General features: G+C 44.1%; 1 protein-coding gene across 1 annotated transcript in view; it reads right to left on the bottom strand.

Moving 5' to 3' along the window:
* The window catches only part of arhgap28 (Rho GTPase activating protein 28), a 211263-nt gene that overhangs the window by 74279 nt on the left and 119848 nt on the right, over window positions 1-17136 (bottom strand). Inside the window, exon 3 of the mRNA XM_041189968.1 lies at window positions 5731-5927. Coding sequence (XP_041045902.1) covers window positions 5731-5908 — 178 coding nt within the window. The 5' untranslated portion in view covers window positions 5909-5927. The remainder of the gene's footprint in view (window positions 1-5730; window positions 5928-17136) is intronic.

Below are 17136 nucleotides of genomic sequence, written 5' to 3'. Positions count from 1 at the left end.
TGCGAAGGTGGTGGCAAGCCGTTTCCTTTAATATAATCATGTGGCATACTTGGCCATTTCAGAGGAAAGTAAAGAGTAAACCACATTGCTGAGGGTCTGGAGTCACATACTGGCCAGACTTGGTAAGGATGGCAGATTTTGTTTCCTCAAGGACATTAGTGAATCAGAAGGGTTTTTACTGACAACTAGGTAGTTTTACTACATGGCAGTTCTGAAGAAGAGTCATACGGACTCGAAATGTTAACTCTGTCTTTCTCTCCACAGATGCTGTCAGACCTGCTGAGATTTAAGGAGAGGTTGGAGAAACTCGGATTGTTTAGCTATGAGGAGAGATTGGAGAAACTTGAATTGTTCTCACTAGAGTGATGGAGATTGAGGGGCGACTTGATAGAAGTTTACAAAATTATGAGTGGCATGGACAGAGTAGATAGTCAGAAGATTTTTCCCAGGGTAGAAGGGTCAATTACTAGGGGACATAGATTTAAGGTGAGAGAAGAAATGAGAGGAGATTTAAGGTGAGAGAAGAAATGAGAGGAGATGTGCGGGGCAAGTTTTTTACGCAGAGGGTAGTGAGTGTCTGGAATTCGCTGCCAGAGGAGGTGGTGGAAGCAGGTACGATAGCGGTGTTTAAGAGGCAGCTTGACAAATACATAGGATGGGAATAGAGGGATACAGACATCGGAAGTGCAAAATGTTTTAGTTGATGGGCAATATGATTGGCACAGGCTTGGAGGACCGAAGGGCCTATTCCCATGCTGTACTTTTCTTTGTTCTTTGTTTTTCCAGGTAGTTTTACAGTCACTATTACTGATATATTATGCCAGGTGTATTAAATTAATTGAATTTAATTTCCTGAGCTGCCATGATGGGAAGTGAACGCATGTCACCAGGATTACTAGTCTTAATTTAATCACTATGCTACCTTGTCCACTGTGCATTGTTGTATTGAAGCCTCAAGAATGAACCAGGGCAATCGGCAGCAAGGCAGGTTGTGGAGTAGGGCTGCAACTATGAAGGGTGGGGGTCCCAGAACAGCAGCGACCCAGATAATTGTTCTGGGCCCCAGAGGAGCTACTGCTTACTCCTCTGCAGATCACTAAAGGAATACAACACTTTTTAGTGGACCTCTTTGGTTCTCTTGCTTCTGGAACTGTACAGAGGCTGCGCTGTGCTGGCACTAACCAGTTCCAACCTAATGTAGCACATATAAGTGAGACTTATTTCCATATTTAAAAGGGGCCTCTTGACTCGATAAAACAGGCAGGGGCTTTGGACACCAGTGGAAAGACCCTTTCCAAATGGAGTTGGCCATATGGCCTGAGTTCAGGTAGCCCCAGCAACCCAATTCTGAGGACATTACCGCCCAGTTAATATATAATAAAAGCAAGATACTGTGGATGCTGGAAATCTGAAATAAAAACAGAAAATGCTGGAAAAACTCAGCAGGACTGGCAGCATCAGTGGAGAGAGAAACATAGTTAACAGAGGTAATGTTTTGAGTCCACTTCTTCAGAGTTAAAAAGAAGCAGAAATGTGATGGATTAAGAGGGATGGAGCAGGTGGAACAAGATAAAAGGCCAGACCCACTGAGTTTTTCCAGCATTTTCTGTTTTTACACCATCCAGTTAATGCCAGGCAAAAGAAGTCATAATTGGCCAATAAATCCAATCGATGACATTTGGACATTATCTCAACTATAGGAGGCATGTCAACAATCCCCAAAACTGCGAATGGCTTCATATTTTAACAAGGGCTCCTTCAATGTTTCAGTTTTTAAAGGCTATGCAATCTGTGACCTGATTCAGAGAGAGCAAGAAGGTGCAGTGTCCAATCCCCAGTCTCTGCTGATTTAGCTGATATCAGATTGGGATGGGGTGAGGGACCTATACAGATAACCTCGTATCTGTAAATTGGGGAATGGGACGATGCACCCAACCATCTACTGAAGCTAATCCATGCCTTCATCATCCAAAGCATTAATTTTTCAAATGCACTGGCTTCAACCTCACAAGCCTCAACTAATCTCAAACTCTGTGGCCAGAGTGCTCTCATGCATTAAGTTCCACATACCAGTAAACCCATCCCTGCAAAGATCCACTGCCTTCCAGTCCCCCATCAGTGACTAGTATTATGAACAATGTATAATTTAAAGTTGAATTGATATATGTATTTGTGTGCTAAGAAAGGTAAAAATGGTTTCAGTTTCATTTAAATTTTGTTCATGAGCCTTGGTGCCTGGGTGTCCGGATAGACTTGTAACTAAAAGGTGAGGTCTTTTGGGGGTTTGTTTGTATATGTACATTTTAAGAGGTTGTACAACCTCAGTTGTAACCTGAAGTTAAAGAGATGGGTTAAAAGGGATTGAACGATCAGTGATTCAGCAAAAAATATCACCAAGTAGAAATGCTTTACTGTTGCCTGCAGACAGTGATCCAGGGACACAGACACGGAAAAGACAGGAGTAGAGAGTGAGTGTTCACTGTGTGATTCAGAGAAAGAAGACAGGAATTTGAAGCTTTTTGAGAAGAAAGACTGCAAGGCTCATGGGAGAATAGTTAACTGAATAATCAGTTATGGGTCTCATTAAAGTGATCAGTTTAGCAGAAGAGCTACTGGAAGACTGAATTTAGAGAACTCATTTGTTTGCTCTGCCGTTGAAGAAACAGTGAGTTTAGAGTGCAGTTTTTGGTGTTCCAGGGAGAGACATGAGTTAAGTAAGAAGCATCAAGTGAATACTTAGGACTTCATGGTAAGAAACTGTTTGCAAAGGTGCCAGTCCCAAGTGAGAAGACTTTGTGTGAAACTAGTGGTAACTCTTCACTAGTTTATGTTTCTGTAAAGATATTGCTGGGGTAAAGGAATTGTGGAAATTTGAAGTGTCTTCTTGTGTTTGTATTGAGATCTTTTCCAACATTTTTGTCTGGTGTAAGATATTTCACTTTTCTTGTTTAATAATATTAATATTATTCTTTGTATTTAAAAAAAAGCATCAGCAGGCTCCTGTGTATTTGTTCAGTAACTTTCCTCCACAGTTTCCAAAAAAAAAATTAGGATCTGTCAAGCCAGGTTTCACTCTGGAATCTGACTTGTTCAGTATTAACAGCAGCTGGGATCTTAACATCAATCATTTATCCCCCAGCTCTGTATTACTAACTGTTCAAATTATGTCACAGGAATTCAATCCTTCAGTCACTCTTTGGAGTTGTCTCCCATATCTCTAAGCCATACCACTCAGTCTTCATTCTTCAGAACCTATTTCTTCAATGTGTTTTCATTCCACCCTGCCTTCATTTTTTACTATCGCTTGCTTCCTCTCTTACTGCAAAACATTAAATTGTTCTATGTGAGGAATGCAATGTACCCATGTGACATTTGTCATTGATACCTGGGATGGGAGGGTTATTTTATCAGGAAAGGTTGGACAGGCTGGGCCTGTATCCATTGAAGTTTAGAAGAATGAGAGGCAATCTTATTGAAATACATAAGGTCCTGATGGGACTTGACAGGGTGTATGCTGAAAGAATGTTTCCTCTTATGGGAAAGACTAGAACTAGGGGACCCAGTTTAAAAAGGGGTCTCCAATTTAAGACAGAAGTGGGGAGAATTGTTTTCTCTCAGAGGGTCATGGGTCTTTGGAACCTTCTTCCCCAGAGAGCGGTGGAGGCAGGGTCATTGAATATTTTTAGAGCAGAGGTAGATAGATTCTTGACCAATAAGGGAGTCAAAGGTTATCAGGGGTAGGCAGGAATGTGGAGTTGCAGCCACAATCAGATCAGCGAAGATCTTGTTGAATGTATGTATTGTGAGTGAGTGTGCATGTAGACATCAGCTGAGGAGGGAAGGATTAACCTTGGCTCTGATGTCCTTTCATGATTAGCAAGTAAACGGCTATTCATTCATTTCCTAGATTCACAATGAGAACTTGGGTAATGGTTCTGGGGGAGTCCAACATGAATCAGGGTCTTCAGATGGGTGGATGTGGGGAAGTGAAGTACATATTAAGTAAATAAGCTCTAGTAAAGGAACTGGAAGATCAGTTTGTTTCTGGGGAAACACTACCTCACAATCAGTTTCTAGATCTCTGCTTTCCTCGATACTTCAATGGTTCTCATGAATGCCCCCACTTGCCCTGTGTGACTGATGCTAACAACTTGTAATTGCTCCAGTTCAAGATAATATAACTGAACTGGCACAACCAAACAAGCCCATTGAACCCAAACAAGCCCATTGAACTCACACAGGCTCTTCATTGATTCTTGTATTGGACAACGCCCTCTTCCAAAGCACTGAGTTCCACCTACAGACGATTATGTAGGTTGGTCCATTCTAGATAGAGCATTGGCTAATGTTTAAACCTCAGCTTTGTTTACTGTACATCATTCAGCAATAACATAAGACTAATCATTGGATAGAATTCCCTTCTGAAGAGGCTAGGGTACACCACTACAGATGCTGATAGCCCTACATTGCCTAGTTCAAGCAGTCCTTCTTTACATGTGACCCTAAACAGCAATAAACCAGCAGCATTTTCAACCATCATGAAAGACTTACCTGGCACCCACATACACACAGCTTCCATCAGAAGTCAATGAATGGCAACCAGGCAATGCAATTGCTACTTGGGCCAATTGTACAGCCCCTACCATTACATCGAGTGTACAGTACAGAAACAAGACACTCAGACCCACATGAGCCTTCTTCCATCCTACTTCATCTAACCCCAACATTATTTCCTTTCTTCTTCATGAACTTATCTAGTTTCCCCTTAAGTTTTGGCGAGTTTGAGATTAGTAAACTCAGCACCGAAGACAAGTTGAAATTGGTACCTTTATGACCTGCATTACCATAGCATGAAGGTCATACAATGTTCGTGCAATGAGCTCCCGAGAAAGCAGAATTCTAAAATCTTTGCAGTGATGCACAAGCATATTTATGCCACATTTTACAAGGGTGCAGAATATATACAATTCAGGACAGAATGGAAGAACACAAACTTTCAAATCAAAATGACATTGTAGCCAATGAGTTAGTCCCAGTCATTAATAATTCCCTCCATTATAGTTAAAGAATGTGACAGAAACAAATGCAAATGAACTTAAAGTAATCAACCTGGAAGTACCAAACACCGCTTCAAGATAATAGTAGCCACATGCTGCAATATAACCACATTTTAAAATATGCAATAGTCATAAGTACCTGCTGCTCCTCAACTTAGTAATCCCTGTTTTATACATTAATAATAAAACAGAATGTACAGGAGTAATGTGATACATAGCTCATCCCAATGAGTTGCTCAGACTTTGCTCCATGTTAATGATGCTATGTTAAATAGTTGTTTGGTGGTACAGAACTTGAGTATTGCTGAAAAAAGACAATTTGTCAAAGCTTTTCGGCATTTGACTGGATGAGAAGAGTATACAGTGTTTAGTTGTTACTTCCCCTGACATTGGTATTCTTGCGATTGTCCTGATGAGTGCAAAATGAAAAGCTTTGACAAAATGTCTTCTTTCAGCGATTCTGTGTTAATGGGACTTGGCTTTTTACTATTGTAACAGCTTTCTATCTATATGTCAACATGTACCCTTTGTCTTCCAATGCTAGTTGCAGTTACATAACGGCCACTTAATTGGTGTACAAAGAAGCTTCGCTTTATAAATTATCAGGGCCTTTTTTTGCTGATGGGTTAAATGTCACATCTCACTGATCACTAGGAGGCTCACTATCACTCACCATCAGGTGTCTTGGCTTCCACTAGGTTCTGTTCCTCTTGTCCATTCTGACTGCTCTCCTTAATGCTCCTCACTTCACTCCAAAAGTCCTCCATCGAGGAGCTCTCCACAGATTCCTGAGATATGGACCGGCCAAATACCTGCGGACACTGCAGCTCTCGTGAAACAGATGAGCTCATCCTTCTGAAATGTAGCTTCCTGCGGAGAATAAACGGGTCTTTTAACTGGAAGCTTTGACTGCATACAGCACTACAGAGAATATCGCACAGCTGGTGCCCGCCCACAGGGTCAAAATGCAAACAGTCACATCTATATCTGATTCCTGGATTAGCAGGGCACAAGACGTCCTTTTTCAATTCGCACGAAGAAATTGCTTACCTCTTTTTCTTAGTTCCACAATTCCCCCCATGGCGAGTTCTCAGTCTCTTCTGGGGAATTGTAAAAGTGCTCCCTTGGGCAGAGAACAATCAAACCAAAAAAAAAGAAAAATCACTCTCCTCATGAATCCTGCAACCAGCTCAAAGCAGAAGTCCTTGAAGCAGCCACCTGACCAACCTTTAATCAGTGGAGAGGTGCCCAGTTTGGAGGGTCACTAAGAGCAGCAGCAGCATTATAATAAAGTTCCCGCTCTGTTAATTAAGCCTCCAAGCCCAAAGCAAAGATGTCAAGAGGCAAGAAACTAGGTTGGAGGAAGAGAGAAATTGTGCATCAGAAGAATGTGAAAACAATTTTATTTCTGGAAAAGAGATACTTGCCTCTTTCAAATCTATCAAAATGTGGCACCCTTTCAGTTCTGCTCCTTCCAGAAGTAACCTCGTATGTACTGACCGAAATGTCTCGCTGAGGTATTTATAATTTTGGATGACAACAGCTGAGGCTGCCATTTATATACCCATCAAAGTGACTGTGACAAAAAAGATCACTCAACGTCTTGTGTTAATGCACTGACATGGGTAATTGTTTTACTGAAGTGCTCATTGAGTGGTACATCATTGGGGGAGATGGACATAGACAGCACAGGGTTAGATTAAAGCTTCATAGAACAATTTGGGATTAAAAGTCGTTGATTGATTCTTCATAGTAATGAAAAACAGAGTGTGAACTGAGATAAACTGTGAGGTAGGCAGCTACAGCAAAACCCATGAAACCCCACAGCAGCACATGCTGTCACAACTCAGATAGCCAAGTGGTGAAGGGTGGAGCTGGGGCCTACTCTTTACACTTATAAATATTTATTTACAGAGACATGCATTACATATCATACAACTCCAGTCCAACAACCATGCTTTCAAACTGCACCATTCCCAGTTAATGCCCAACACCTGAATAGAATAAACCCCATCCCGCCCCACCACCCTGACCCCTATTGAAATACGATTGGCACATGCCATAGGTTGTGTGAGGGAACACCTGGGCCTGGATTTTCATCGAGTCGGGTTGATTCAGGAGTCCTTTAAAAATGGCGGACAGGCCCAGTTCCGGGATTCCCAACACCATTCCCGGGTCTGTCTAATTTTCGGGGTGACTTTAAAGAGTGCAGGCTGTTTCCCGTCAGAAGCCCGGATCCGGTACTCCCAACCTGACCAGCTCCATTGCGGAAATAGGCATGTCCTATACATCTGTAATTTTCATGGAGTCAGTCCAGGATTTTAAGGAGTCATGGTTCATAGCCCCTTAGAGGAGCCGTGAAACCTAGTCAGCATGTGGGGACCTTTAATAAGGTAAGTTCAAAATGTCCCTCTCACGTTACACCAAGTTACACCCCCGACCAAACTACCCCCTCAGGCCCCTCATATCACCTATGCCAAATTCTGCCCTTCCACCTACTCCCTATGGCCCCTCAAGCCCCCACGTCAAGTTTGTTGACATAAGTCAAATGGTTTCAAGTGTTTGTTGTTTGTGGTTTTTGAAACTTCAAAGGGCCTTGAAAATTGACACCTTTATTAGCTTGCCATTCAGACTTTTTTTCATAGGAGAAAGTGATCATTGGACAACGCTTTTTCAAAACTTTTTTTAACACATCTCACTATATACTGTGGTGTTCATTGGTTCTAAAAGTGCACAGTGGGACAAGGGCATGGCATTGCCAGAGATTGGCATGGGGGCATGACGGGACATAGGGGGTAGGTGGAAGGGCAGAGCTTGGCATTCTGGGCATGAGGGGACATAGGGGATGGGCAGAAGGGCAGAGCTTGGCATTCAGGGCATGAAGGGGCGTAGGAGGTGAATGGAAGGGCAGAGATTGGCTAGGGTGCATGAAAGGACATAGGGGGTGGGTGGAAGGGCATAGATTGGCATCCAGGGCATGAGGGGACATAGAAGGTGGGTGGAGGCATGTGATGGTATAAATGAGGCATGGGAGTGTTTTGGAAGGTGAAGCGGGTATGAAAGGTAAGGGCTGGAAGGCCTTTCTTTTCAATGGGACATAGACCCACAGCACCTAGGGGGGCCATTTAAACAACCCGCCTCCACACCTTACAGCCCAAGTGGCTACCACCGCACTTCTTCCCAGCTCACACCCAACAAACACACAGGCACAAACACACATGCACACACATACACGCACACAGGCACAAACACACACACACACATACACGCATGCGCACACACACGCACAAACACACACACACATACACGCACACAAGCACAAACACACATGCACGCGCACACACACACTGCCATGGAGGTAGGCAGCACACAAACTTGATGTTGCCATTTCATTTACCTGCTTGTAGCAACGGTCCGAATGGGGCCTGCACTTCTGGCTGCCTGAGCACTCGCTAGGGGACTAACTGGTTGATCCTGACAGCACATTAAGCAGTCAGCCTGCTTCTCTGAAAGGGGAGCTGCACCCAGTGGAAGGGAGATGCTGCCGGCTGCCTGTATACTGGTTATGTATAGGAGCTGTGCAGATGGAGTAGAGAAAGAGAGGGCTCCTAAGTTCATGGATGCAGTGTTGGAGGCCTTGGTTATCAAGGTAGGCAGGAGAAAGGAAACCTGGTTTTCTACAGGAATGGGAGCATTCCCTTCCCTGGCCAATGCAAGGAGAGAGCCTGAGAGCCTGGCAGAAAGGCTGCACGAAATCTAGTGATCTCACATGGGTGGTTAAGGTTAGTGAATGCATCTTCAAAGGACCTTGTTCAAACCACAACACCAATTTTTCACACTGCTCAATGCACCATACCCCCATCTCCAGTCTCTGGCATCAGGAGTCACATCTAACATCCAGATACTCCACAGTATGTCCGGAAACTTTGCAATCGCGCAACTTAATTTAAATCACCTGGCATCCAAGCTGGTGCATGGGCCTTTAAATAACTCTAACTGCGGGACCCTCTTGAACTATGCGAATGTTTGTTAGTAAATGACAAGTGAAGATCTTGAATGGACCTGCGAGATGCACCAAATCAGCTGATGTGGCCAGTTAGGAAGATTCTGGCGCACGTACAAAACGCCCACACACGTGACCTTCCCAACAGAGACACTGTGCACTCCAATCAGAGGATGTCCAGATAGCCCAGCACCGCCTCCAGCAATGTTACAGTGCTTAATTTCACACCCACAGTCTAACCCTGTCCTCTCTTTCCCCCATCTCAGGTTTCCTGATTTCTGACAGCCTAAGTGCCCAGCAGGTTCTGCAGGTTGAAGCATCTTTTTTGTGGAATCACTGTTATAAATAGAAACATTCCCACCAGTTGTTCATTGCAGTCGAGAAACCAACTGTCACAACGGAATCAACAAGGTCCCTGGGATCCCTTTTATTATAAATCATTGAAGCACTCCTGATCAATAGGATCATGATTTCCCAACCTTAGGAGATACTCTGAGCTACCTGGAATGAATCAGTTTCTACAGCAAGTCATTTGATTGTAGAGCTCAGAAAATATTAAAAAGGCAACATATTCTGAAGAGCTCTGAAATCTGTTGTAAATTCCTTTAATGTAAATTCCTTGTTGTTTATCCTGAGTTTTTTTTCCCTCCTGTCTGCACTGTTCACAATGTTGATACATGCACCGCAAGTACCAACTGTACAGATAATAACAGCCCAGGTTCCATCTTGAGTATGTGGCAATCCTTACGGGAGTTACAACAGTTGGCTTCAGTCCCATTCCTCTAACCACTAACCAAACAGCCTTGATAACTAGAGACACCTCACGGCTAACAATTGACTCCTCACCCCTAACCATACAACCTTGATAACCAGTGACTCCTCACCGCTAAACACTGACACCTGCTGTGAAATTCACATGTAGTGAACTAAAGCGAGGGTAAAATTGCCATCAGCAGTGACATCTTGCCTTTTCCACCCCTCCTCCATATCATTGTCAAATAGTCTGCAGACCTTTCTGGTTCTTGCTCACAAATATGGAATAGCCAGTTGGCTATTGGAGGTCAGGTGTCCATGGAACTAAATCCCGAGAAGAATCAGTGACATGATTTTTTCCTAAATTTTGTGCTAGAGGTTAGCACAAACAAAGCAAAGTGAGTGACAGTGCAAATATTGACTTATTTTGTAGTCACCCCACCCTAGTCCATCTACGAGCCAGTAAGAAGTTAGCAGTGCCAACTGGGAGAGCTGCAGTGTTACTACATGTTTTATATATATGATGTATTAAAAAGATCCCTCAAGTTGTGGGAAAAATCCTGTTCCCTTTGGTTGTGCACGAACTTTCCTGCCATTTTTTGGCAGAAGATGAAAAGTGCAGTGGGGTCAGTCAGAAAAATATTTAAATTTGGACATTAAAGTATATCCATCAACACAGTTTCTTGGCATAAGGAGATATAGCCCTAGTCATCCAAATCTTTTATTTGTTTTGACAGTCGTTCTGATGCACATATAGATGGCAAAGTCCCACCCTCAACTCCCAACTGAGCGTCCAAACTCTTTCATAGTATCCTTAGCCAGGCCAACAAACCATCAGTAAATCACAACATGTATATTTGACTCCAATAAGACAAAATGCAACTGTAATATATAAGGACAGCCCATTCAAAATATCCCATTTTACAGCATCACCCAGAGTTAAAATTATCCCCAGGGTGTCAGTCTGTTCACAAGTGACCCACATCACCATATAAATATTATATTTCATGACGGCCAGATCATCAAGAAAAATCACCACTTTATGTTTTTGTGTTGTGAAGAGATGACATGAGAATGCAGGCGTGTCATAGGCTTGGAAATGCAACTCCTTCAAACTCATGCCTTGAGAATGCAGACAGTAGAATTTAAGAATGCTTTGCTGGTGAGGAAATGGGTATCTGCGCAGTTTTTTAAGGCACATGGGCAGCTGCAAGTTTTAACACACCAGCCCCCTTCTCCCCTCTCTCCATCACACCTTTGAAGTATCCTATTCACATTGACAACCCTGCCCTAATGGCCAACAAATGAACACATTCAGTCTACAGTCCTTGACAGATTTAGCACTCGTGGTCTGACATGCTGGCCAGTCATGTCTCCTTTTGATTTCTAGTGATTTAAAAATAGAACAATGACTTCAGTCAGGGCAATAGTAAGAGCATTAAATTGGTATCTGTATCTCCAGGCGAGGGAGTTAATAAACATCAATCCTGGTTTCCTCTCCTGATTGTGATCCAATGACCTCGTAGAACAAGTTGAGAGAGGATCATTGCAGTCAGATAGTCTGCTCAGTTAGCTCCAACTGTCTCAACTCCCACTTGAAGCCTAAGGGCCAGAGTGAAGCCTAGGAAGGCATCTCTTGTCTCCATATGACTCAATGTCTTCAGGAAAGGAAGGTATCCATTAAAAAGATAAAAATAAAATCTAGGTACTCTGCACCATGACATGCTACATGGGGCATAGAAGAATGGAGAGATAAATGTTTCAAAACTCCATGAGCATGAAATTATACTTTGAATTTTGGCACACAGATGCTTACAGCAGCAGTATGGAATTCTTTCACTCATATTTAATGGGAGAACCTGGTTAATGCTCCAGTTAAATTGCAACCAGAGGAATTTCAACATTCATATGCTAATCTGTGCACTGTGTAATTTGAAGGCTTTTTTTGGGATTCCATGACAATAGTCAGGAATGAGAAGTTGCATAGCATTTACAGCTGAGGAGCAGGCCATTCAGCCCAACAGGCTGGTACTAGATCCTTATTAGCCTCCTCCCAACCCATTTCATCTAATCCTATCAGATTAGCCCTTCATTCCTTTCTACCTAATGTACTTACCAAGCTTCCAATAGTTCTAGTCATCACTCAATGACAGGATCAGGAGCAGAAATGCACTACACCTCACAGCGATAGCATGTCACTTATACTATTGACTCGCTAAACAACAAGTTCCCAATCTCAATCTTCCCTATCTTTCAAAATCTACTGGTCCTTAAAAACCAAGTTGTGACATTACCTGACCATTACCACTTGATTTACTTTGTCTTCCCCCCTTCACAGCAGTGCAAAATTAAATTGTGAGGACAGGAGAGAGAACCACCTAAACTGGAATTCAATTGCTTATTTAAATTCATTTATGGAATGTGGGCATCACTGGTTAGGCCAGCATTTATTGCCCATCCCTATTTGCCCTTGAGAAGGTGGTGGTGAGCTGTATTCTTGAACCAATGCATGGCAGTAGAAGCAATGAATAATGCAAAAGCCTGCTAGTGGAGGTTCATGCCACTGTTTATTGTGGCTGTGAGAGAGCTGAGTGCTCAGCTCTCTCCTGTGGGTCAACTGTGTTGTTTTCATTCAGCTAGCCTGTAAAATCTCTTGGCCAGCTGGTCATGACAAGCCAGGGGCCAGAAATGGGAGACATCATTGAAAATTCACAAACAGCCAAGTTGTGCCCCAATGCAAATAGTGCCAGAAAATTAGAGAACTATTTCTTCTTGAAGTTTTGTAATGCAAAATGGTCAAGAGAAAGCTAACTCTTAGTACCGTACTGTTGTTTAAACTATAGAGACCCCCTGTCTCTCCCTCAACAAAGGCAAGGTCCAGAATTTTAGGCTCGGCAAGCGGGGGCGGGGGGCCAGGGCCCACTTGCCGAGGCACAAAATGATGTGGGGCGATGTTGGGCGTGCGCCCCGAGGTCACTGCGTGTCATTTAGATTTTCAGCTCATCGGGCATGCGGTCGAATCGGCTCCGTTCCCGCTGCACTGTCAAAGGCCTATTTAGGCCATTTAAAAACTAAGTAAACCAATAAACTGAGCTGCCCGCCCAAACTTAAGGTCGGTGGGCAGGCAAAGAGCCCAGGTGGCCTTCGCATTTTTCATGGAACCTCATTCACGGGCGGGATGAGGTTTCATGAAGGGTTTATAAATTGAATAAAATTTTTTTAAAAAATTCATTGACATGTCCCAGCTTATGTGACACTGTCGCATGAGGGGACATGTAATTAAATTGTTTTCTTTTCTTTATTTAGCTTTTGAAAACTTAAACCAATTCAGGGAGATTTCTGGGCTGCACGCGAAAGGGCACAAGCCCCACTCAGGGAATCCCCCCCGCCACATCCGCATCCCCCTCCCCCCCCCCCAGCCCGCACAGAGAGCGCTCAGCACTTCCGGGTGCACGTCACACTGGGCAGGCCTTAATTGGCCCGCCCACATAAAATGGCGGCATGGACCCGATCGGCGTGCCTGCACCCGCACAACCCTCCCCGCCAGTGTTTGGGGGGTTGGTGGGGGAGGGTAATTCTCCCCAAGGCTTATCAACTCATTTTTCATTCATTTGTGGGATGTGGGCATTGCTGGCAAAGACAGCAATATGATCCTAATTGCCCTTGACAGCAGCTAAGTGCCAACAACATTACTGTGGGTCTGGAGTAACAGGTAGGCCAGGCTGGGAGATAATGGCAGATTTCCTTCCCCAAAGGGGATTAGCAAACCAGATGGGTTTTTGTGACACTCAGTGATAGTTTCACAGGGCAGAATTTTGCCCTCGGTTTGCAGGCTCGGCGGGGACGAGCGGGAGTGGTCAGGGAGTCCACGATCTGGCCACAACTACGATTCCACACTGGCGGGCCAAGTAAGTCCCACCCAGCGTGAAACACGGGTGGCAGCGCTCAGTGCTGCCTGTGTGGGGAGGAGGAGGGCAGGCGCGGAATGTCACACATGCCCCCGGGGGAGCGCGCTGGAACAGCTCCCGACGCACAGAGCTACCTCAGGAAGATGAAGATATTTGAAAATTAAAAATAAAGAATTTTGAAATGTTAAAAAATATGTCCCTGCTCGTGTGACAGACATGGTATGAGTGAAATGTTAACATTTTTATTTAATTTTTAATTGCTGTTAGAAACCTTATCCCAATTGTGGATGAGGTTTCCTAAAAATTCCAAAGGCCGCTTGGCCTTTTCGCCTGCCCGCCAACCCATAAGGTTGGACAGGCAGTGAAAAATTTAATTCAATTAGATCTCTTATGGTCTTAATAAGCCTGTTAATTGTCAGTGGGCGCATTGCCAACTCCCACGCACGTCCGCCAACCGAAATATCACGCAATCGCACAATGATGTCGGGACACTCGCCCAACATCATCGTGCGCCATTTTGCGCTAGTTCGAGTCGGACGCGCCCGCCCAATGGGTGAAAAATTCTGGCCATAATTACAGACTAGCTTTCAATTCTAGATTTTTTAATTAATTAAACTTAAATTCCACCAGCTGCCATGGTGGGATCTGAACCTATGTCAGTCCAGTGACATTACCACAGCACAACCATCTCCCCCAATATGTTATCTAGTTCTTAAAAATGCAAATACCAGTTTATTTCTTAATATACTATGGCCAGGGGGTCTTCTGTTCAGCGTGCTGGGGAGGGCCCCACTCGCCAACGTGTAAAGTGACGCACGGTGACATCGGGCATGCGTCCCAACGTCACCGTGTGTCATTCTGATCTTTAGTTCGGTGGGCGCGTACTGGAATCGGCTGCACGCCCACCAAACAGTCAAAGGCCTGTTAAGGCCGTTAATAATCTAATTGAAGTAATTGTCAGGGCTGCCCATCCAACCTTAAGGCTGGCGGGCAAGCGAAGATCCCAGGCGGCCTTCACATTTTCCATGGAACCTCATCCACGGGCGGGATGAGGTTTCATGAAGGGTTTATTAATTCAATAAAACGCTTCAAGAAAATTCTTAAACATGTCCCAGTTCATGTGACAATGTCACATGAGGGGACATGCCTGAATAATTTTATTTATTCTTTTTTTTCAATTTTTGATAATGAAATTAATCTCCCTGAGGCAGCTCCATGCCTCAGGGAGATTTCTGCGCTCTTTCGCGTGCAGGCCCCGACTCTGCCTCTTCCCTCCGCCGCACAGGTAGCGCTGAGCACTTCTGGGTGCGCATCATGCTGGGTAGGCCTTAATTAGCTGGCCCACATAAAATGGCGGCGCGCAGCCGATCGTGGGTGGCGATCGGCTCCGCCCACAACCACTCCCGACCGTCCTGCCTGACGGGTAGAAAATTCTCCCCTTTGAGTCCATTGTTACTAAACTGTTGAAAAAAGATGCTTTGTATGTCATTAAAATAGTATTACTGATCATTTTATCTGAGTTGATTACTGTGTATCTGTTGACGGACAAGTTGTCTGTTCAGTACTGTTGACCTTTCCACATGGCAGAGTCACTAATATAAATCAAGATCAAACAAGCAAATGGGACTACATTTGCTCCTTTCAGCTACAATTATTTTGCACTTTTATTTCCACATCATAGCAATGGGATCAAAGTCAAACTGGAAAATCTGTCACTTGACTTCAGCATTAAAGATAGCACAAATCTGATTGTAACAGGGAATATGGAGCCATAAGATACAGTTGCTGCTTTCACCCTGCCTGCCTCATGTTATCTGGAATATTAGAGGAAATTCTGTCTAAACGAACTTTCTTAGAAGGTAAGTTACAGTATGACAAAGAGAGACCAAAGTGTGATTGTGTTTAGTGACAGATGGTTACGGACTCTTAAAATTTAGTACCACAGGAGACAGGGAAAGGGGAATAAAAGGCAATCAAAAAAGCAATCACAATCCAGCGATTCTTCCTTGCTGGAAAGTGAGTTTATCCAGATAACAGTGAGGACAGGGTCACACCACGAAATTCCCGATGGAATAATTTAACAGCACTCACAGTGCCAATTCACAACTGAAGTCCTTGTCATGATGCAAAATCTGATAACTATAGGTAACCCAGCACAACTCAGGATCTTCAGGAGGAAAAGGGAGAATATTAAACAAAGGAAAGACATGCGTTGATATCCATGACTTGCGAGACTTTCAAAACCTCAGGGCATTCCCAAAGCCCTTTACAGCCATTTTAGTTCTGATGAAGCAGAACATGCTTCAGTTGGAACATGGGCCAGAATTTCAACTTCAGCGTGTGGGTGCACGCCCAACACGCCCTAACATAATATGACGCACGATGACATTGGGCGTGCGTCCCGATGTCATCGCGCACTGGCGCGACATTTCATTCAGCGGGCGCGCACCAGAGCCGGCTGCGCAGCCGCTGATAATTGAAAGGCCTATTAAGGCCATTAACAAGGTAATTAACTTGAAATTTACTCTGCCCGTCCAATCTAACGGTTGGTGGGCAAGTGAAAAGGCCAAGCGGCCTTTACATTTTTTAGAAAACCTCATCCACAAGCGGGATGATGAGGTTTCCTAAAGCTAATGCTAATTATATAAGGACTTTATTTTGAATTTTAAAACATGTCCCATCTCATGTGACACAGTCACATGCGGGGACATGTTTCATTAAATTTTTTACTGTTGTTCTTAATTTTTTTAAACAGCGCTTTTCAATCTCCCTGAGGCAACTCGGTGCTCCTGCTCGCGATCCACGCAGGACAGGCCTTAATTGGCCTGCCCGCGTGAAATCGCAGATTGGAGCCGATCGCGGGCGGCGGTCAGCTTCCCGACCACCCCCGCCCACTCCCGCTGAGCCCGCCTGACGAGTGAAAAATTCTGGCCATGGAAAATGCGGCACCCAATTTGCACACAGCAAGCCTCCACAAACAGCAATGTGGTAATGCCCAGATACTCTGTTTTTTTTGTGATGTCGAGGGATAAATATCGGCCAGGACAACTCTAAACTCCCCTGCTCTTCTTTGAAATAGTGGCCACAGAATCTTTTACAACCACCTGGAAGGGTATACAGGGTCTCGGTATAATGCTTTGGCCAAAAGATGGGCATTTCATCTAAAAGGGCTACAGTGTTGGGCTAGTACAGGGTGGCATGGCATAGATTCAGCCTCAGCAATCTTATATATAGTGACTCCAATCTTGGCAGCGCTATCGAGTGGACTTCTGGGGATATAAATTCACCTTGGGCTTTGGCACAAAGCAGTATCAGATCAACTGCCTGTTATAGGCAGCACTCGATATTCTATTGTAATCAGTGGAGTTAAACAACAGGAGCTGCATAAAGCAGGCAGTCGATCCGATACTGCTGC

The sequence above is a fragment of the Carcharodon carcharias genome, chromosome 6 (genome assembly GCF_017639515.1).
Source record: "Carcharodon carcharias isolate sCarCar2 chromosome 6, sCarCar2.pri, whole genome shotgun sequence".
NCBI lineage: Eukaryota > Metazoa > Chordata > Chondrichthyes > Lamniformes > Lamnidae > Carcharodon > Carcharodon carcharias.
The sequence above is the reverse complement of the archived record's forward strand: the minus strand, read 5'-3'. Positions and strand labels throughout refer to the sequence as shown.